This window comes from Heptranchias perlo, chromosome 1 (assembly GCF_035084215.1).
Source record: "Heptranchias perlo isolate sHepPer1 chromosome 1, sHepPer1.hap1, whole genome shotgun sequence".
Lineage (NCBI taxonomy): Eukaryota > Metazoa > Chordata > Chondrichthyes > Hexanchiformes > Hexanchidae > Heptranchias > Heptranchias perlo.
The window spans coordinates 102,474,051-102,497,721 of NC_090325.1; the positions used below are offsets into that span (position 1 = coordinate 102,474,051).

The 23,671-nt window shown below is 40.5% G+C and overlaps 1 protein-coding gene across 1 annotated transcript; it reads left to right on the forward strand.

The window, feature by feature from the left end:
* The first annotated feature begins 406 nt into the window (after positions 1-406).
* LOC137335866 (enteropeptidase-like) lies at positions 407-13,189 on the forward strand. Its single transcript, XM_068001399.1, has 6 exons — positions 407-602; positions 3,096-3,161; positions 3,949-4,117; positions 6,290-6,555; positions 9,713-9,846; positions 11,155-13,189. The coding sequence occupies exons 1-6, from the start codon at positions 461-463 to the stop codon at positions 11,317-11,319; spliced, it is 942 nt and encodes a 313-aa protein (XP_067857500.1). The 5' UTR covers positions 407-460; the 3' UTR covers positions 11,320-13,189.
* Positions 13,190-23,671: the final 10,482 nt, after the last annotated feature.

Below are 23,671 nucleotides of genomic sequence, written 5' to 3' on the forward strand. Positions count from 1 at the left end.
ACCGCTAAAAACTGAGAGCGATGTTGGGCTCCTCTGTTATTTCGGGAGCGATTTCTGGCCCATTATTTCCTTACAATCTGCTGGCTCCAGGAGTTCTTCTGCACATGCATCCTTTTTTAAAAAAAAATCCTCCAACTTGTTCTACCTGCTTTTATTTCATTCACCCTAAAACCTGCCTATGTTACATGCTCACAGGTCTTCCGCATGGCCAGAAAGAAACATCTTCAATAATAAAAGTCCCCACCGGAAACCAGATTCAGCACGTGGAATTTTACAACGTGAACCTGGAGGCAAACGGTGTCACGCACTCACCTTTATAAATAAGGTGAACTCACTCTTTAAATGGGCTGTTTTGGGTTGAGAGCAGTGGCTGTTGTGGTGAATAGGAAGATAGGGCGGGGCGGGTTATTTAAATCGGTACTTAGTTTGGTTTCGGTCAGAGTTGGTCCTAACAATTAAAATGAACAGTATGAATATAGAAGCACCGCGGACTGAGAAAGTCAAGACCCTGATACCAAGTACTAGAACTTTAAAGATTCTTGTGATAATTTCAGTCGTGCTGTTTGTTGTCATAGCGACGGTGCTGCTCGCTGTTGCAATTTGTGAGTATCTTCTAATGGATGGGGATTACATTTAGTACTGTAGCAGACAAAAGCTTCTCGAGACAGTGTATTAATTAAAATTCATAGATAAATGCCGTAGTTTTCATAACTCTACCTGGTCTTTTCTGGAACAGTAAATTGAGAATGTACCGAATTGGTTATCCCTGTGTGAGTAGAGCTTAATAATGAAATTTAAGACTTTTTAAAAAGATGGTTAAATTTGAAACTGCAAATGTTGGAAATACGCAACAGCTCAGTCATTATCTGTAAAGTGAAAAGACAGATTAATGTTTTGGACGTATGCCCTTCATCAGAACAGTTCTGAGACGGTAGACACCTGTCTCTCCTACCTGCTTTGTCTTTCTAACATTCCCTAAAAGCTGCTGTTGTTATCAAAGTATTTGCAAACTCTGACTCCATTGAATATTTAATCATGTTGAAAGGTAATTTTTCTTAATTTCACCTATGATGATTTCAAATTAGTGAAAATTGTTATTCTCTTCCCAAACCAGTTTTGTCAAATACCACTTTATGAAGATAGGGTCTAACTTTTTGATTGCATGCTGTCCATTCAGCTGCAAAGATTTTTTTTTGCTCTTGGGATATGGGTAAGACTGCATTTACTGCCCTAGTTGCCCTGAGATGATGGGCTTTTTTTCTATGAACTGCTGCAGTCCTTGTGGTGATGATACTCCCATAATGGTGTTAGGAATCTAGGAATTTCACCCACTGGTGAAGGAATAGCAATGTATGTCCAAGTCAGGATGTTGTGTGATTTAGTGGTTATGGTGTTCCCTTAACATTCTTGCTCTTGTTTTTCTTGGTAAGTTGAAGTAACCTTGATAAGTTTCTGCAGTGCATCCTGTAGATCATACAATGTATCAAAATTTGCTAATAATACAAAGCTGGGTGGAAAAATAAGCAGTGAGGAGGTCACAGTCTGCAAAGGGATATGGACAGGTTAAGTGAGTGGGTAAGAAGGTGGCAAGTGGTGTATAATTTGGGGAAATGTGAGGTTATTCACTTTCTATAGGAAGAATAGAAGAACAGAATATTTTTTAAATGGTGAGAAACTATTAAATGTTAGTGTTCAGAGAGACTTGGGTGTCCTTGTACAAGAAACACAAAGTTTGCATGCAGGTACAGCAGGCAATTAGAAAAGCAAATGGGCCTTTATTGCAAGGGGGTTGGAGTACAAAAGTAAGGAAGTCTTACTACAGTTGTACAAGGCTTTAGTGAGACCTCACCTGGAGTACTACATACAGTTTTGGTCTCCTTATTTAAGGAAGGATATACTCTCCTTGGAGGTGGTGCAACAAAGGTTCACTAGATTAATTCCTGTGATGAGGGTTGTCCTATGAAGAGGTTGAGTAGAATGGGACTATACTCTGGAGTTTATAAGAATGAGAGGTGATTTCATTTAAACATAAGATTCTGAGGGGGCTTGACAGGGTAAATGCTGAGATTGTTCCCTCTGGCTAGAGTCTAGAACTAGGGGCATAATTGCAGGATATGGGGGGGGGGGGTGAGCATTCAAGCCTGAGATGTGGAGGAATTTCTTCACTCAGAGGGTTGTGAATCTTTGGAATTCTCTACCCCAGATGGCTGTGGATGCGGAGTCATTGAATATATTCAAGGCTGAGATATAGATTTTTGGACTCCAGGGGAATCAAGGGATATGAGGATCAGGCAGGAATGTGGAGTTGAGGTTGAAGATCAGCCATGATCTGATTGAATTGCACAGCAAGCTTGAGGGGAAGTATGGCCTACTCCTGCTCCTATTTCTTATGTAGCCACAGTATGCTGGTGTTGGAAGGGAATGGATATTGAACCCAGTGACATGGGTACTAATCAAGTGAACTGCTCAATCCTGGATGGTGTGGAGCTTCTTGAGTGTTGGGTGTGGCTATGACAAAGTTGTATAACTGAGTAAGAATATGACTACAAAATCCTTTAGATGCTGGAAACACTCAGCAGGTCAGGCAGTTGTTTTGGGTGTGCACCTCTACCAAAACTTTTGTTTGTATATAACATTCTGTGGTTATTTTAAGAGGTATTGACATATTTAACACTCTTAAGAATAGAATGCATATACATTTGAGTGTTCATCCACTAATCTTCTAACCTGTGCTTTAAAGGGAATATCATAAATGGATCAATGTGTCAGTAACATTCTTGCAATAGTTGGGGTTGCAGGGGGAGGAGAAAACAAAACACAAATTTCTCATTCAACTGGGATAATATAATTATTGCTGATTGGGTTAGAACAATTAGTGTGACCATCTGATTCGTGTCCTCATCACTTTCGCTCTATCCTCTGGAATCCAATAGCCTATAAAGAAGTAGGTCAGTTGTGTCCTGATCTAAATTGGTTCTCTGAATACACAAATTTGATTTACTAGAGAATTTGCATGAAGGTGTGTTTATAACGAATTGGCGTTTGTACCTAGAGCTCATCTTCTAAAATAAGAAATATTTTGTTTTACTTTGCAGTCCTTTACGTCCCACGCCTGTGTGTGGATAACAATGCTTGCAAAAGCTCTGATCTTGCAGCCTGTGGTAAGTGACACTGCATTTCTATTTAAGTTTCTCTGAACTGCTGCAGTCCTTCTGGTGATGATCCCATAATGTTAAATTTTCCTTTTAAGAGGCAAGATATTTTAATTCTGGGTTTTACATGCAAGGATACTGAAATCAAAAGCAAGGCAGTGAATTTGAGCTGTAACAAGAAGTTAGGTTGCAGCTGGGATATTGTGTGCCACTCTGGACACTTCATTAAAGGAAGGATGTTAGAGCCATGGAAAGGGTACAATGAAGATTTGCCAAAATGAAACCTGGAGTGGGAGGTTATAGTTAAGAAAGGCCCAAAACTTGGAAGTTTTTTTCCCACTGGAGTATAAGTGGGGATCAAATCGAAGTTTTCTGAACTATGAAAGGGTTTGCGAGGATAAAAAATAGACCATTTCTACTAGTTGGTTAATTGGTAACCAGGGTGCAAACTCCAGATTCCCAGGGAAATAATTGGAGGGGGGGGAACGAGGGGCAGTTAAAATAATTTTTTCCAAGGGTTTGTGCTTTACCATGGGCTTTGAGGTAGCACCTACAGCATCACTCGAAGGGAACTAGGATTAGATGGCTTTAGTTGAAGAGTTTGCACAGGTGTGATGGGCTGAATGACCTTCCTCTATACTATAGTTCCTGATTCTATAGATGTGGAGAAATCCATAAAATTGTACATTATAAAGTTTTCTCCTATTCTTCTTAACCTGCTACAATCACAAGAAGCAAAATCTTTGACTGTGTGGCAAATTAACAGATGCAAATAAAATTGATTCTTTCATGAAAGGTTGTGGACGACAAAAAATTGTAACTGGCAGGATTGTAGGTGGATCAAGTACAAGTGATGGCGAGTGGCCTTTTCAAGTGAGTTTGCAGTTAAATGGACATCACATTTGTGGAGCAACCCTTGTGTCCTGCAGATGGATTGTGTCTGCTGCACATTGCATCAGGAACAGGTAAATGTCAATTAACTGCTGTTAAGAATTCAGGTCTGCTGTAGGTACCTTGGTTCAGTGGTGTTTTGTTGCTCCCATAAGTGGTCTGATCATCTTACTTTTAAGGATGACATAACCCAGGTGTGTAACAGTAGTATCCCCTTGTGCTCTGAATTGGATATTTGTATTTTGCATGGGTGCTTCAACCTTGAGGCAAACCAAATAAACACTTGGTGAGAGGAGGCTTGATGCAAAACAGCAAGCTGTTTTAGTTTACAGTAAGGTAAACACAGAACAGTAGCTTTGATTGGATTTTAATTCAAACAGTACAACTCATCTTCAATTATATATTCTAAAAAAGCCATGCTTCCCCACATCAGTGGGCTGTCTTATTATTTTACTGTATTCCAACCCTCTTGTGGCATTTCTTGCCTGACTGCCTTAGAGCATTCTAGTTATTTTTTTAAAACTCCCATTTTATCTCTGCTCACAGCATGAGGGAATCAAATTCTTTCCATGAAGAGGATTTTTTTTGCAGCGAGTTATGATGATCTGGAATGCACTGCCTGAAAGGGTGGTGGAAACAGATTCAGTAATAACTTTCAAAGGGGAATTGGATATATTCTTGAAAAGGAAAAATTTGCAGGGCAGTGGGGAAAGAACAGGGGAGTGAGACTAATAGGATAGCTTTCAAAGAGCTGGCACAGACATGAATGGCCTCCTGTGCTGTATGATTCGATGAACACAGGGTATGAGATGTTTTTCGATTGTGACCATCTGATGAATTGCTTATTATTTAGCCTATGAGGAATCTATTTGCTCATTAGCATTTTAACTACCCATCATCACAGCCTTAGTAAACTTGTATGAATACTTTGAAAATCTTAACATTAAAAGTAACTTTTTTAAAAGGAAAAGATGATCGAACAATCCTAAAATGTGACATCTGCCATTTAGCCTAATTGTGGCTATTTGTCTTGAACTAAAACATTAAAAAAATATTTTTTTTAAAGAAAATACTTGTACATTAGTCAGAAACTAATAAACTAAATTATTGAGATGATTTGCTATCCGTCTGACTTGCACTTTATCTGATTAATTGACAAAAACTATCAAAATAACACCCTTTTGACTGAAGGTGTCATGTCTGTCACAATATGGGCTTGTTTCTTGTTGGTTCGATCACAAAATAAATACAGATGAAGGCTATTTGGCCTATCTTTTAGTCATCCAGAAAGACCCTAAATTCCCCCCCATTGCAGGATCCAATTGTCCCTTAAATTATTCTAGGGTTTCCACATCCACTACTGCATCTGGGATGACCACTGAAGAACTTCCTGATATAATTGTCAAACTACATAATCTGGTGATTGACTCTCATACTTTTTCACTGTATTTTGATAGGAAGTTAAGTAAAATTCTTCCTTTAATTTGAAAGGAACTTGTATAAATATTTTGGCTTGGGGGAGGGATGGCAAATGGGTGGTTGATTCTCTTCCTTTTGTCAGGAGGAAAACAGGGTCTGTCACTGCTGACTGCCATTGATATTGCTTTATGCCTTGCTGATCAGGCCAGTTAATGGTAGGTTGAATTGCTCTATCTGCCTTCCTAGAAACAGCCCAGATTGTTCGTTGGAGCCATGAGACTGGTGACTTAAACACTAACTTAAAGCATAGAGAAAAGAAGAAAAGGCCATTCAGACCAACAGGTCTGTTCTTGCAGACCATGTACTACTGGGCTCTGGATAACTCATTCAGTTGCTGAAGGAACCAACCAATTGAAGTAAATGTTCAGCATATTAAATCCTTTGGACATCTCCATGCCCTCACTCCCACAATTGGGCAAAGATACAGAATTTTCATCACCGTTGTCCATGGTCACTGTGTGAACCATCCTGTTTCATTTTTGATCATCTGTGGCTAGCCTATTCTGTATTATCCTTAACTTTGTCTTCAGATACATTAATAGCAAAGTAATTGTCCAGCCCTTTGTCAGTTCAACCTTAAACAAGACTAATCTACTCATGCCAATGTTCATCCTTTTTTGAATATGTATCATGCCTCAGTTACCCCCCCACCCCCCTCCTAATTGATCAGTCCCATTCTGAGTTCTTGACTTAGGAAGTGAGCTAGTTTATTAGCCAATTTCTCCAAGAGAACTCTTGTGACTTTTGTTTCTCTGTTTGGATTACAGGAGTGCAGAGAACTGGACTGCAGTTCTTGGCCTGCATTACTTAGATCAGTCAACCAATCAAGAAGTCCAGAAACGAGCAATCAAGGAGATAATTATTCATCCTCTGGCAACGTCTTCCTTTGATTATGATGTTGCTCTAATGGAGTTGGCACATTCAGTTCAATATACAGACTTTGTCCAGCCAGCTTGTCTACCTCCAGCCACAGCATCATTCATTTCTGGCAGAATCTGTATAACTATTGGATGGGGAAAAACACAGGAAAATGGTACATATCTAAAATTGTTAATGTTTGATTAGAGTTGCAGTACAAGTTTGAATTGCAGTTCCTACTGTTTGCACTCCTGATTCTCTTGAGAAGGTCATCAAGATAAATTGCCTTGGAGGATTTCAGTGTTGTCTATGTACTCAGCATGGATTTGGAGGAGAAGTTGCTATGGGTTTAGGAAAATGGGGCAAACAAGCTAGAAACATGACTCAAAAGGGTTATTTTTAAAATCTGGATGGAAATATGAACACAAGACGAGCAGAAATTTGTTTATAATGCCAAGCTATTGAAGTTACTCTGGGTTTTGATGACCATTTACACAATCAAATTTTCTAACTGTAAATGTGCCGGTGTATACTTAAGCATTAAATTAACTGGGAGAAACAAGGTAAATACGTTCCTGTTGTGAAGTGAACGTAATCAGTAACTGAATATGGTGTCATCACCAAGGGAACCCATTACTGATTTCACAAAGAAAATGGGACAGTTTTGTGCAATACAATCTTCAAAATGCTACTAAGAATCTTGTCTAAAATAGAATTTAACTTGGTCAATGAAATAGTAAACAATTTTACAACACCAAGTTATAGTCCAGCAATTTTATTTTAAATTCACAAGCTTTCGGAGGCTTCCTCCTTCCTCAGGTGAACGTTTGTTGGAAATGAAATCCTCGAAATGAAATCGCATTTATAATTCACAGAACAATGCTTGGTGATTACAGACAGTTTTTTCTGTCTGTAAAAAACTGTCTGTAATCACCAAGCATTGTTCTGTGAATTATAAATGCGATTTCATTTCGAAGATTTCATTTCCAACAAACGTTCACCTGAGGAAGGAGGAAGCCTCCGAAAGCTTGTGAATTTAAAATAAAATTGCTGGACTATAACTTGGTGTTGTAAAATTGTTTACAATTGTCAACCCCAGTCCATCACCGGCATCTCCACATAATGAAATAGTAGACTTGATTCATACATTGTAGCTAAATTTTGTCTTGCATAAAATTGTAAATCTTGTAAAAAGTAAGCCTTATTTTCATGCAATCTTCTATTGCTGGAACTGCTTTTTCCATAGTATCTATAGGAACGAAGTACATTGTGTACTTCATGCTTATAGATACTGAACAGTAGCCACAATACAGCATGCTGTATGGAACAGTAAGCTTTAGGATTATGCTCTGATTTCAACTGCGGGTGGGTGGCAGTGAGCTTTGAAACTCTCCCACTGCTGCAGAAATCAGGCTCAAGCTATTTTAACTTCAGGGCCTCATTAGCATGCCACTTCCCAGCTGGAGTGGGCAGGAAGTGGCTGCTGGCCTAAGGAAAATCAGATGTCCTGTGGCTGACCACGATCACAAGGTAGGTGGTGGGAATGGGTTCCAGGAGTTTACCAAATTTTTTTTTATTCGTTCATGGGATGTGGGCGTTGCTGGCGAGGCCAGCATTTATTGCCCATCCCTAATTGCCCTTGAGAAGGTCGTGGTGAGCCGCTGCCTTGAACCACTGCAGTCCATGTGGTGAAGGTTCTCCCACAGTGCTGTTAGGAAGGGAGTTCCAGGATTTTGACCTAGTGCCGCTGAAGGAACGGCTATATATTTCCAAGTCAGGATGGTGTGTGACTTGGAGGGGAACGTGCAGGTGGTGTTGTTCCCATGTGCCTGCTGCCCTTGTCCTTCTAGGTGGTAGAGGTTGTGGGTTTGGGAGGTGCTGTCGAAGAAGCCTTGGCAAGTTGCTGCACTGCATCCTGTGGATGGTACACACTGCAGCCACAGTGCACCGGTGGTGAAGGAGTGAATGTTTAGGGTGGTGGATGGGGTGCCAATCAAGCAGGCTGCTTTGTCCTGGATGGTGTCTAGCTTCATGAGTGTTGTTGGAGCTGCACTCATCCAGGCAAGTGGAGAGTATTCCATCACACTCCTGACTTGTGCCTTGTAGATGGTGGAAAGGTTTTGGGGAGTCAGGAGGTGAATCACTTGCCGCAGAATACCCAGCCTCTGACCTGCTCTTGTAGCCACAGTATTTATGTGGCTGGTCCAGTTAAGTTTCTGGTCAGTGGTGACCCCCAGGATGTTGATGGTGGGGGATTCAGTGATGGTAATGCTGTTGAATGTCAAGGGGAGGTGGTTAGACTCTTGCTGGAGATGGTATTGCCTGGCACTTGTCACTTATCAGCCCATGCCTGGATGTTGTCCAGGTCTTGCTGCATGTGGGCACGGACTGCTTCATTATTTGAGCGGTTGCGAATGGAACTGAACACTGTGCAGTCATCAGCGAACATCTCCATTTCTGACCTTATGATGGAAGGAAGGTCATTGATGAAGCAGCTGAAGATGGTTGGGCCTAGGACACTGCCCTGAGGAACTCCTGCAGCAATGCCCTGGGGCTGAGATGATTGTCCTCCAACAACCACTACCATCTTCCTTTATGCTAGGTCTGACTCCAGCCACTGGAGAGTTTTCCCCCGATTCCCATTGACTTCATTTTTACTATGGCTCCTTGGTGCCACTCTGTCAAATGCTGCCTTGATGTCAAGGGCAGTCACCCTCGCCTCACTACAGCTGGGATGTTGTTGAGGCCCGTAGCCTTTGCTGTATCCAGTGCACTCAGCCGTTTCTTTATCATATGGTGTGAATCGAATTGGCTGAAGACTGGCTTCTGTGATGGTGGGGATATCTGGAGGAGGCTGAGATGGATCATCTGCTTGGCACTTCTGGCTGAAGATGGTTGCAAACGCTTCAGCCTTGTCTTTTGCACTCATGTGCTGGACTCTGCCATCACTGAGGATGGGGATGTTTAACAGAGCCTCCTCCTCCCACTAGCAGTTTAATTGTCCACCACCATTCATGACTGGAGGTGGCAGGACTGCAGAGCTTTGATCTGCTCTGTTGGTTGTGGAATCGCTTAGCTGTCTTGTCTTCCTAATGGCTGGCTAGACAGTATTGCAGAAGCCCAGGAGTAAGTTGCCTTACCTGTTCCCTTTGCCAGCTGATGGTGTGTGATGGTTAGAGACTTAGTGGGAAGAAAATGACTAGGTGTCAATCCTACTGCTATGAAACAAGGATTCAATATAGGCACAAGAGTCTGCTGTCATTCACTTTTTAAATATTACTAATGATGTGGCTTACAAACTTATTTTGTACAACTTTTTCACTTGTCTGCAGGATCAGCTAGTAATGAGCTTTTGCAGACTGAAGTGAAGGTTTTCAACAACAGCCAGTGCCAAATGGTCATGTCAAAAATAACTAAACAGATGATTTGTGCAGGGTTCCTAGAAGGTGGCAGAGACTCATGCCAGGTACAGAATTGTTTTTCTTCCTTGATCTGTGAATTATGTTAAATGTGCTACTTTCCATCAGGCACCTTGTGAATAAACACTTCCATACCACATGTAACTAGTTGAAGAGCAGAACTCTACTATGCACACAACAACTTGCATTATATAGCTCCTTTAACATAGGAGAATGTCCTAAAGCACCTCCAGGAGAATCATAAACAGCTCAGGATACTGAGCCAAAGGGGATACTGGGAGGAGTAACCAAAAGCTTGATCAGAGGTGGGTTTTAAGGAAGTCTTGAAGGTGGCAAGACAGGAATTTGGGGAGGGAATGCCAAAGCATGGGGCCTAGGTGGCTGAAGGCTTGGCTGCTGAGAAAAAGAAAGGGGAGAAACTATCCAAAGGACCAGAGTTAGTATGCTTCAGTTACAATCTCAAGATCACCTCCCTATTGTACTACCCAGCCTTGTGATGGCAGTCTTGCATGAAATTGCAAACTTGTACATATCTTGCTGGGTTGAAAATACCCTTTTTTTCCCCTTTAGGACTAACCATCCAGCAACTTCATCCCCCTCAATCTGACTAGATTTCCAACTCTTCCAGAGATGATAGGTTAACATGTCCCACTGTACCAGCTTTCCCCTAGATTGCCTTTTGTGAATGTGAAGTTGGTGGTCACTAGTGTTGGGTACAGTCAAGAATTGGATCCTGGGTGATATGTCAATTCACTAAATGTGCTTTACTTGGGGGCAATTAAATAAGAGCATCAAATTAAGTGCATATAACATACTTTTTCCTTTTTAAGCATGGCAGCAAGTTCTTTTGACATTTGGTTTGTGCTCATCTGTAAATGGGGGAAGAAAAGAAATGGAATCCTGCAATTTTCACAAGATTGACACACAATTTGTTATGGATCAAACTTGATTCAAATGTGATTTGATGGGGAGGGGGTGGATATTTTACACACAACTAGCACAGGATTGCTGCACTAAACTTCCTCAGATTTTATAGAAACTAATGCAGCTCAATTTTTTCTTGGGATAGGGCTAATGCTGGCAAAGCAGAATTTGTTGCCCTGAACATTAATTCAACTGTATAATGTGGGACTGGACTCGTATGTAGGTCAGGTGGAGGTGGCAGGTTACCTTCCTTGAAGGGTATTAGTAAACCAGTTGTACTTTTTTTTTACACAAGTTTTTTCTGCCAGACCATTCAATTTCACAACTTGCCATGAGGGGATTTGACCTACTGACCTTGGGATTGCTAGGCAGTACTAAGACTGTTACACTACCACAAATCACATGAATCTTGTTTTCTGCCTTGGTTCCAGGGAGATTCTGGAGGACCCTTGCTGTGCCAAGATGAGAATTCTCGGGCATGGATGCTAGCAGGAATTGTTTCCTTCGGACAGGGTTGTGGAAGACCTAATCGACTCGGGGTATATGCAAGGACAACAGCTTTTGGGAACTGGATAGGAGAAAAAATAAATGGGTAAAATAATGCTGCCATTCTTTGAGTCATGGCGATGCTAGAGATGTTGTCTATTACTGTTGGTGATTATAGTAATGATATGTACATTTATTACAACAAATGAGAGTAAATGGTTTTCTAGTAGACCATCTAATAGTTACTTCATGCTATATTGAAGCGTGACTGAACATAGAATGCTTTGAAAAAGCTTTCAGCCCTTGCTGAGACTAGATTGCTGTTTCTTGCTTAATGAGACCTGGATGGTTTCTTAAAACAAGTCCACCTTTTATTTGTATTCCACCACTAGCTTTGATGTTTAAGTTAATGTAATTATTTAACACATCACTATTCTGCTTTGCATAAAATGCAAATGCAAATGCCTCCCACTTCTCACGTTTGCCATATGTCCCACTTTATTATCACAATGTACTGAACTAGCTTGTGTAAAATTTGTCTAATCTATTAAGTTGGCCTCCATTGGAGGTTGATTTAGCACTACACTTGTTTGTTTCAATTCTATTGTACAGTAATAGCAATACAAGTTTTAATGCAAATGCTTTTATGATCTAACTTGGTGTAGCATAAAGTAATTGTTTAAATCATGCAAATGTTTAACTTGTACACAACTTGGAAAGGATTAATGTACACATTAATACTTTAAACATCAAATTATACAATTTGCATTCCCTGAATGTGTCATTGCCCAAAGCATGCCAATGTCAGTTGTGGAAAGCCAGCTTTTAAGCACAATTTTGTCTTAAGCTTGCATCATGAAAAACTTCAGCTGCAAAAACTGGCACTGCTATGCATCACTCAGGAAAAAGATTTGAGGTACTGCTGTTAAGGAAGTACTCAATCTTTCAGGTGTCATCCTAAACATGAAAGACAGGTAGTAAGTCTCTGGGTTCAGTGGAGATCTTTTATTCCATTGTCCTTGGTTTTTTTTTTGCCTCAACCTCTACTGAAGGTATTGAATCTTTGTTGGGTTGGTTCTACAAGTCACCCAAGATGTTGGATATGTGACCCTTGATGGTGTCAGCAGACAGTTTGACACTGCCTGATACCAACACATGCACTACCAGCAGGGGTTGCATGATAGTGATCAGAAGTGAACCTTTCCCCCAGGGAGTGAGGCCTATTGTTGCCTTGTCCCTTAACCCAACAGACTGAGGATTGTGTGCGTGTGTGTGTGTGTGATTGGGCAGATGTCCTGGACCTTTCTAAATGTATCCCAATCTGCTCATTATGGTGTATTTGTACTTCCTGGTCATGCAGAACCATTACATTCAAACACTGACATGCCCAACCATTGCTGATGAGACATTGGTATTGTTTTCAGTCTATTTAATGTACCCTTTTCCAATACTATTCTGAAACCATTTTTAAATGATATTGTATAATCTAAAACTATTTCTTTTATGAAATGAACATTTTGAAGTAGATGCTTAGTGACTAAATGAAGCCAGTTTGATCTAAACTTTTTACAGTAGACTGGCTTTTTAAAACCATAATTTTTAAATGATCAATGTGGTTGATTGCTATTGGAATAGTTGGTGGGAGGAGATGAAATGAACAGTGACATCATGCATCAAGAAAATTGTTTGCACTGCAGATATCCCTCTAATAATGACAATATTCAGAGAAGTTGAGTAACATGCTACCTTTTTTCTTTAACTTGTGTAGTTTTTTTTAAAAATTAGGCCCTGTTGAGGCTGTAATAGTTTTGCACTCTTGATTTAACTTGTCAACACACGAGCCATGTACCCATCAGGAATTTTGTATGTTACAGTAAGACTGAATATTTCAGTTTGAAAAGACAAAGTATATATTTTACTCATTGATGTAATGAAAATGTGATAAACTAAGTTTGCAATAAAAATTTGTTTTTTAATCTGTTCAAGTTGAGGTTTTTGTCTTCCATGTAATGTTTCACAATTGCAAAGGGCACAGTAGAGTGCTTAGATGTATCCCTACAGTAATCCTGTAGGAAGATTATCATTTTATTTTCCCAATGTGCACCCATTTACTGCACTAAGTGCAACATGTACACTAAGCTGGTAAAACTAAATACTATGTTGAGGAAAACAAACCTTCCAATTCATCAGAGCCTGAAAGTCAGGACCTTGGTCATCCAAAAGATGGTACCTCTGGCCATGCAGCACTCCTTCAGTAGTGCACTTTTGTGCTAAAGTCTCTGGAGTGACGCTTGAACCTGTGACCTTCTGATTCGAGCAAGAGTGCTACCACTGAGCCATGGCTGATACCTAGAAGATAAAAAGGAATATGTGAGGAGGCATGAAAAACTTCTACTTCTATTATGTGGCAGGGTTCTAGAATTCAAAGCACTATTAATTGGCTCTGCATGTTTGCTACACTATGAACAGAAAGGGTTACCACTTATGCCATTGGAAGTGAATTATTGTAGATGGATGGCTATTACCCTAGCAGATATTTTAACCTATGGCAGTCCATGATGCAGCAATATTTGAAGGGCCACAAAGAATCCAGGAGTGGCTTTTGTGGAGCCAAGGATATGCACTGTGGCCATGGCTGATGACACCTCCCCTTGTCCTTAGATTTTGCTGTAGTGCAAGTTTCCATCAGGGTCTTAATGAAGCTCAAGATAAGCATCTTAAGTGATTCAGATGCCTGGACAGATTTGGTGGGGGTGAAGGGGATGCTACAGGTTCAGCCTGCTTAAGGACTCAAAAATTATTGGAGTCTGTTGTGTCCTACACAACTATGCCTTCCAAAGAGTTATCTCCATGAATCAGGAGAAGAAAGGTGGCAGCAGCAAGGAAGATGAGCTTAGGCAGGAGATTTGCCTATACAACTAACAGTCACTCAGCAAGACAGGGTCTAATAGTGCTTTATACTTCCAATGCAGAATAGTCTTCACCTTGTATCCAAATCCTTGTCAAATAAAGCATTGCCTCCATAGGGCCCAGCCACACTTCTAAGACTGCATTTCACATCAAAAGTGGTTAGAATATGGAACTGGCTACCACAAGAAGTAATTGGTGAATAGATGCATTTAAGGGATTCTAGATAAACACAAGGAAAGGAATAGAAGATTATGCTGATAGGGTTAGATGAAGAGCAGTGGGAGGAGGCTCATGTGGAGCATAAACACTGGCATAGACCAGTTGGGTCGAATGGCCTGTTTCTAATTTCAGTGGGGGCCTGCAGCTCAGCCAGATAATCATACAGCATTGCAAAGATACAGGTTGTGTGATCCTTCATTAATGACTCCTGTTCGTACACGCTGCGTGGCAAACTCTTATGCCTCATGAAGTGCATTTATAGTGAGGTCTGAATCCTTGGCTATAGCAACTGAAGGAACCCTCTAGATGGCACCCAGCCAACAAGTCACATCTCCTGCAATTCTACCTGCATTTGTTCCTGCTCACTCCACTAACTACCTCCCCCAGAGTGTATGTATGCAGCAAAGTTCTCTGAAGTACTTGGTTGAGGCTGAGGGAAACAAAATATTTTAGAATGCTGGTAGTAAAACACTTCATGAAACATAGCTTTATATGGTAATGCATTACTCTGTGTGTGTGTGTGTTAAAAAAAATCAAAGGATACTAGCCATGAGCTTGGTGATTGCCTCTGATCTACCCCTTCCCCCAACCCACACATCTTTTATTGCCTCCATTCCTATAGTACTCTCCCCATTGTGAAGTATTTATGTCAGGTATAAGAAGATTATGGTTCTCAGTTTTGACCATGTTTTATCATTTCAGGGAGATAAGTTCTACTGTAAATACATATCTATTCTATCACTCTTAGACTATTCTCTGGCTCATCCTTTGTTTAGTAAATTCACTTCATATTTTAAACTTCCAGCAAAGTTCATTGTGAAGCTCTTTGCTTTACAAAGACTGAAGGGAAATCTTATGGCAGCATTAGTTAAGTCCAGTACCTAAAAGCAATTACCAAACAGGGTTGGTTGTCTGTTCATTTTCCTGGCACATTATTGAAAACTTTACTGGATTTCCAGGCAACAGTGGACAATATTGAATGTTTGGGGAGTTGGAACTGACTCATAAAAGTGATCTGAAATAGAAGGCCAAAATAATCTAGGATAAGAAGGTTTGAAAATATCCAAGAACATAACAGTAGGCGTCAGCTTCTGTCAGGATATTTTGTTTGCAATAATCTACAAAGAACCTCATGGTCTTGTCCTTCTTAAGCACCAGCAATAATGCCCACAGACTCTAAGACAACTGTCTTACTTTCAGGTCCAGCATCTGCACTTTTCTAGCTTTGTGTTCCATCATAATCTGTGGCATTAGGTATATGCATGACACACTGGGTTTGAGGGACCTGTTTTTATTTTGTGCACAAACTGCTTTGATCATGTAAACAATTTAACAACACCAAGTTATAGTCCAACAAATTTATTTTAAATTTCACAAGCTTTCGGAGGCTTCCTCCTTCCTCAGGTGAATGTTGTGGAAATCCACATTTCCACAACATTCACCTGAGGAAGGAGGAAGCCTCCGAAAGCTTGTGAAATTTAAAATAAATTTGTTGGACGATAACTTGGTGTTGTAAAATTGTTTACAATTGTCAACCTCAGTCTATCACCGGCATCTCCACATCTTGATCATGTAAGGCAGACGAGCAAGTTTGCGCTGGTCCCTTGATTCTGTTGATTGCAGCCAGCGATATCCGTTTAATGCGAAGCTGTCATATTGCCGGCAAACCAGGAGGAGCAAGTTCTGGATTTTCACGTTTGACTGTGCATATGCAAATGCTGGAACTTGCTCCTTGATTTTGCCACTAACAACAGTGAGTGCTGTTGAGCTCACTGTTCTTTTTAAAGCAATTTCTGGGCCAATGTCTTTCCTCCTGTGTTGGGTTGCTTGGAAACATTGTTGTATTCTATATCTAATTTTACTCCTCCCTTCCCTTGGGAAGGGAGGACCTTTTTATTAAACTGCTTCCAGGTGCAATTATTTAAAGTGTCTGCTCTTCGCTCTTCACTCTTCAGCTATGATTACCCAGCTATGATTATCTTTGGTTACCCAGCGTGCAGGGCAAGGTTGGAGAACCTCCTGGCGGACCTGCTCCCACAGCTGGTGAAAGCTGCAATGCGTAAGATTGCCGAGAGTGATCTATCCACTTGCTTGCCCATGTTCAGAGCACTGGTACGTGCCTGGGTGGTCATTGAATATCAGCATGTGGTGTTCACCAGCTTGTTTGAACTTTTCTCTGACCAGTGGGCACTGCAGGACATCATTTTGTATAATATACCCAGATTGGAGAATATTGATTTAACCCAAAATTATTTAAACTGACTCCTGATAGGCACAGGACCTATGATATCTATGCCCATGCTTTTGAAAGTTTTATTAATAATTGGTAGGGGTTGCATTGGTGCTTTGTTGCGATCCCCTGATTTGCCCATACACTGACACTGGTCACATATCCTACAAAATTACGCTGTCCTTACAGAATTATATATAATTACATAGAAGTTACAACATGGTTCTGCCCAACCAATCCATGTTGGTGCTTGTCCTTCAAATGAGCAGTTGTCTTAATCCCATGTGCCCGCCCTGTTCTATATTCCTTTATTCTCTCCTTCAACTATCTATCTACCTATTAAATGTTGACATGGTCTCTGCTTCAATCAACTCTGGTAGTACATTCCATGACCCCACAACCCTCTGCTTAAAAAGGTTTCTCCTGTTTTCTGTCCTAAAACTTTTACATTTAATCTTATATCTATGTCCCCTCGTTCTAGACCCTGCCATCACTGGAAACAGGTACTGGGCCAAAGATATTCCTGTAACAAAATGTCCTTTGTGCGTTTACCCCTAATGTCCTGCAAGAGGGATGTCATGAGCTATTTGTAGTAAATAGTTTGTCAGAATTCTTCCAGTTCCTGTCCCTCAACTGGATTTGATTTTAATTACAGGCTAACACATCCCCATAACTATATCCCCTGGCTGCTTCAGGCTGTATCCTTCTGATGCCCTGGTGGACTGAGTTCACACCTTCTAACATAGGGACAGTCCGCTGAGCTTAAGCCTGTTCATAGTGGACCAGTTTCCCCTGGTTGATTGTCTCCCTAGATGTTCCATGGTATATTAATATCCTTGGTTCAAAGTTGGCTAAGCAATATTTCTGAGTTGAGATGGATTCTTACTGCATCAATACACAGGGTGCCAGTCTCAGACCAACAGTTGCTCAGTGATGCAAGGTTTGCAGCTCCAAGTTACACTGCCAAGTCTAGCATTCCACTACTCAGAGAGAAGGGTATATTCTGCATGTGTCATTACATGCACGTACAGCACTCTGCTCATTGGCATCCAAATTCCAGTTAAATTTTATGTTAGAGAGCTGATGGGATCAGATCTCTACCAACATTAAAAACATCACAAACTAAGTTTAAACACATTTAAACTTTGCTTTACACAGACCTCAGTATACTGCAGTGGGTGAAGCTGGTCTCACCTCTTGCCTAAGTGTACTTTAGGTGATTTTGTACTTAAATTACATAGTTTGGATCAGTGCAACTATCTCACATTAACCCAAAATTGTGTTGTATAATTGGGCAATAAAACATTTGGCAATTGTTCACAAAATGTTCGAAGTAAATCTGCAGAGGCCGAATGTGTTTCTTAAAACGATCAGGTGTCCCATAGGCAACGGAATGGATTTAACTGGAGAAAATACAATTAATTAACTGATATACAGCTCGATAGAAAAAGTTAGATTGTAAACACTTAAATAAAAGGTTCATTTGTTAATTAACCAGGCATTGAAGATTTGTATTAAAGCCAAAAAATCCAGCTGGGATCACAAGGGGATCCTGTTGTTACATCCCCAGGTTACACTATTGTGTAATTAGATATTGGGTAATATGGGCTCACTCCTGAACCTAAGATGCTTGGGCCACTTATGAGAGTGACCAGCACTGCCGTACCCGATGGAATATCTAAGGTAGACCCAAAACCTGTAACAATTGGGGGAAGTTACCTGGGATACTGATTTACACTGGTGATAAAGGCAGTTCAAAATGTTTAAAGTGAACAGAACAGAAACAGTAATATCTAAAAAAAAAACAGATCAACAAGAGCCAGAAATTGAAATGGCACAATTAGTGGCAGAAGAAAAACCAAAAGAGAGAGAGAGAGTATTTCAGCTAAAGAAATGAGATTTCAGTTGAAAGAGTGAGAGCTTCAGCTAGAAAAAGAATGAAAGCAATACAGGTGGGAAGAAGAGTGGGAATCACACATATTCGAGGCCAATAAGAAGGACATCAGCATGAAGCCACCAAGAAGGAGAAAAAACTTTGCTGTGCTTTTGAACTGACAGAGAAACGTGAGGTTGTGAACTCAGGGCCCAGCTACTGTCCCAAGATGAAGCTGAGAGTGCATGGTGTTCTGGCCACAGGTGCTACACAGGCAATTTAGGGCATTCCAGATCATAGAATCATAGAAAGGTTACAGCATGGAAGGAGGCCATTTGACCCATCGAGTCCGCGCCAGCTCTATGTAAGAAAAATCCAGCTAATCCCACTCCCCCTCCCTATCCCCTAGCCCTGCAAATTTTTTCCTTTCAAGTACTTTTCCAGTTCCCTTTTGAAGGCCATGATTGAATCTGCCTCCACCACCCTCTTGGGCAGTGCATTCCAGATCCTAACCACTGTGTAAAAAAGTTTTTCCTCATGTCACCTTTGGTTCTTTTGCCAATTACCTTAAAACTATGTCCTCTGGTTCTTGACCCTTCCACCAATGGAAACAGTTTCTCTCTATCTACTCTGTCTAGACCCTTCTTGATTTTGAATACCTCCTTTTTGAATACCATAGTTGGCACAGGTGTACCTCACCACACAACTTGTGAAACTGCAGTTGGCATAAAGTGTCAGAAGTCCCATGCACAGGAGCGACCATCCCTTGAGGAGGCTTCCATACAACACAGGGCTCGCATACGAGGGACCGACCTTGAGGGAGGGGCCAAGATATGCCAGGTTTCAACATTTTTGATTTTGTTTTGGTCTTTATGGAAAGGATTTAGAAATGAGTTATGTTTAAGTGTTGTTTTTTAAGGTAGTAATTTTTCGAAGGTTTAAATAGCCACAGGCTGAAGCCACTTAGACCATGGGTGTATTTGTTAATGGGCCAGGCAGTGAAGATGTGTATTAAAGCCAGATGAGTCAGCTTGTGCAATGTTGCAGCTCACAGTCTACTTCAAACTGAGACAATGAGGGTCAATTGTCTTATCCCTGGCACATTAAGCCCAGATGACCCTTATTCATTTTGAGAATTGCAAGGGATATTTTCTTTAAACCTGCACCCCAAGTAGGGGAGCACAGTTAGCTGGTTTTATTTACAGGCGCACTGGCAAATCATTGAACAGGGGTGAAGTCAGAGGGCTATTCCTTTCTGGTTGGGAAAACAGAGACAAAGGGTCAAAGGGACACACGGGCAGTCAGTCAAACAGCTAGATTGAGGAGGTAGCCTGGCCTCGCTCATCTCAAGCCGAGAGCCAGTCAGCATCATCAGAAGGCTGACGTGAAAACATTAAGCAAGTGCACTAATAGAGATAGTGTTGCATATTTTATTATTTTTCTGCTCTTGAGGAGGGTTCGGTAGTTATTTTAATCAAAGTGAGATTTGATTCCATCTTTACTCTACATGTTCACTTGTCTGTAAAACTGTCTGTAAAGCAGCTTAATGATTTGCTCTTGTGATGTGGGCATCACTGGCAAGACAGTGTTTATTGCCGATCCCTAGTTGTCCTGAGGGTATTAAGAGTCAACCACATAGTGTGAGACTGGAGTCACATGTAAGTCAGAGTGGATAGAAGTGTCAGATTCTGTTCCATGAGGGACATTAATGAACTAGTTGTTTTTGTTTTACAACAATCCAGCATTATTAATGGTCATTTTCTGGTGCTAGCCCACAGATTACCAGATTTATTTCTATGACGGGATTTTAACTCACAATCTCTGGGTTGCTACTCCAGTACCATAACCATCGGGTACCTTAACCATCTCATTAAGTGTTTCAGTCCACCTTTGAAAAGATTGGAGAAGCACACATTGGGTACATGTGAAGGCCACGATATCTAGCTCAGATTACAAGGGGGTCCTATTGTAATATCCTCGGGTTATGCTATTGTGTAATTCGATATTGTGAAATAAGTTTACACTCCTTAAGTAAAATGCTTAAATCACTTATGGGAGTGACCAGCACCACTGTACCTGAGAGAATGTCTAAGACAAACCAGATACTTGTAACATTTACAAAGGAATGCTTTGAACTTGAGTTCAGAGAGTCGGTATCCTGACATATAGCCTCAATAGAGGGCAGTATTGGTCAGAAAAGTGCTATTGTGTTGTTGCCTTACTTCCAGCCTTATCAAGCAAAACTCCACAATGGCAGTTCAGCCTCTCTGAATTTGCTATTTAATGAGTGCCTTGATTTTTTTGTATCAAAATTTGTTCAAAAACATCTTGTGCAGTTGGTGGTCATGAATCGTTAAAGTAAGTTTTGCTGTTGTCCAGATCTTTGAAAACATCATGACCGTTGAGTCTGTCTTCTTCCTCATTAGGTTTTCTTCTTTCTATTTGGTTATTTTCTACTTTCATTAATTACCAATCATATTGCACAAAACCTTTCTTCCTAATCTCAATTTACTCCCCAGTCCCATTCTACCACAAAAAAATTCTACCCAGTCAGATTGCAAGAAAAAGAAATTTGCTTCATCGTGCTGTAGCAAAAACATTCTTTTCCATGACACAGGCACCATGACACTCCCCACCCAACCGGGATCTTGGGTTCATGTCACGCTACACGTAAGCCCACCAGCGAACAAAAGCTATCTGTTTTTAATATAATGGGTCATTTGCTGGCTTTCTCTGCCTTCCGGATGTTTCTGCCTCTCTCTTTTTTTTCTGTTTGTTTGTTTTTTTTTGTTGACTGTATATTCGGGGGCTCTGTAGGTAACACCTCTCTGTTTGAACACGGTGATTGCCTTGGCAATGGGCAGTTGCAAAGACTATCTGTAATCACCATGTATTGTTCTGTGATTATAAATGCGTAGGCTTCAAGGAGTTTCTGACATTTACCTGAGGAAGGAGGAAGCCTCCGAAAGCTTGTAAATTTCAAATAAAATCGTTGGACTATAACTTGGTATTGTAAAATTGTTTACAATTGTCAACCCCAGTCCATCACCGGCATCTCCACATCATCACTCCCCACCCAGGCACAGACTGAGAGGAAATCTTTTTAATAATAATTGCTGTATATTGTTGTGAATTCTGAGATGAGCGTATTATCATATTCTGCGATAGAACCACTTAGATTTCGACAAGCATCTGGCTTAATTTTGAAATTTTTTAATGTATATTTTCTTGAATGACTGGGCTGTGGGATGGTGGAGCATTGGCTCCTCCCACCCCTGGTGAAGAGAAGAGGGAAGTTGGCTATATAAGGCAAAACCCAGAAAGTTCTGTGGAGATGGAGCGAGAGACAGAGATTAAAGTGCTGTTGCAGTTGTCAACTTGTATCAATATTACAGGTTATTACTAAATATACACTGATCTGTAGAGTTAACTGTACTTGGAGCTTTGTCTGGAAGAAGTTGAAAACCTTGCTATCTGATCTTTACATGGGTTTTCACAATATATACACTATAAAAATGCACTGACTCAGCAATTCATATATTTATTGACCCTAAAAATTGCTCAAAATTTTATCTCCAGAATCTAAAGTTTCAGGAGTTCCACTTAAACAATTATTTTTGGCAGTTTTATACTGTGCTATTGCTCTGAGCCCTGTAGCCACAGAGTTGATTGCCAGACCCCAACACCTAGTTAATACTGCCTGGTTGGAATTGCACTCTTGCAGCAGGAGGGCTCTGCACATGTGAATGTACACACCAGCAACTTGGAGGTCATCAATTTAAAGAAAGGAAGAAAGACTTACATTTATATATTGAAATTTACAAATGATGCAAAATTAGGGAGGTTGATAAACAGTGAGAAGGATTGTAAGAGACTTCAGGAGAACAGAGATAAGTTAGTGGAAGGAGCAGACATGTGGCAGATACAATTTAACGCAGAGAAGTGTGAGTTATTGCATTTGGGAGGTAATACAAGGAATGGGAAATTTAAACTCAACAGAAAAACGCTGAAGGGTATGGAGAAATACCTAGGTGTCTTGAAAGTGCGAGTACAGGAAGTAAAAGCCATAAAAAGGCCATTAGCATTTTGGGTTTTATAAGTTGGGGCATGGATAGTGGGGAAGGAAAATTAGTAGGAAAAGAAGGGGGCAGTGCGGGAATCCCTGAGGGTGTTGAATTGACAAACAGATATTCAATATAATACCTGTGACAATGGGAACATCCTGGAAGAAGCAACCATAAACAATTAAACAAAATAACAGCATCATGGAGCAAGTGATCGACAAAGAGCGGGAAATGCAGTGAAGTGCAGAAATGTAATAGCAGTAGGGGGGTTCATAGCCAGTGGAATAAATTGATGCTTTTGTAGCCACAGTCAAGAATCCTGAATGATGTATGACCTTCCAAGTGCCAGGGTAAGGAATATCATGAAGAGGGTTCAAACATTTTGGAGAGAGAAGGTGAACAGCCTAAAGTCATGGTTCATGTTGGAACCAACAGGAAGAAATAGAATTGAGGGAGTTTCAGCAATTAGGAGATAGATTAAAGGGCAGGTATGGGGATAATTTTTTTAACACAGCATGGGTAGGACATGGTTTGTGATGATTATATTTGGAATTCCATGTCCTACAATGTATGATAGATGATGAGTGCAGAGTGGTGGAAGCAGAATCATAATAGCTTTTAAATGGGAAGTGGATAAATATTTGAAAAAAAAGGGTAGTGGAATGGGACTAAGTGGATTGCTCCTTGAGAGAGCTGGCACAGGAAAAATGGGCCAAATGGCTTCTTGTGTGCAGCAATAGTCTATGATTCTATGTCTCCAGGAAAGTGTCTTAAAAAAACTGATGGCAAAAACGCAGGGAGAAATAAATGTATGACAGACGGTCAGTGCACAAGTAGTGTTAACTGCCAAACAGTTGGAACTGTTTTGATACTGTGGTTGTATCTGGTCAACGAACTCTTGACCCTGAGATTCTGCAAGGGTTTTCCTGGTTTACTGTCTGAGTTACGTTCTATTAAGTGGAGGTGCTGTGTTCCTGTAATTCTGAAACCAAGTTATCATTTGTTTGTGATGATTATATTTGGAATTATGTTACTCTTATTCTTGCATACGTAGAAGTAGTGAAATAAAATAGTTGTTAGCAAGATTATCGAATTGTCTTGTTCAACCTTTGATATATTTAAGTTAAACCAAGAGTTAAATGGCACTTAACCAGTACTATACCTCA

Coding starts and splice junctions, on each gene's coding strand:
- LOC137335866 (XM_068001399.1), top strand. CDS start 461: ATGAACAGTATGAATATAGAAGCACCGCGGACTGAGAAAGTCAAGACC. Junction 603..3,095: donor GCTGCTCGCTGTTGCAATTT/GTGAGTATCTTC, acceptor TTTACTTTGCAG/TCCTTTACGTCCCACGCCTG. Junction 6,556..9,712: donor GGGAAAAACACAGGAAAATG/GTACATATCTAA, acceptor ACTTGTCTGCAG/GATCAGCTAGTAATGAGCTT.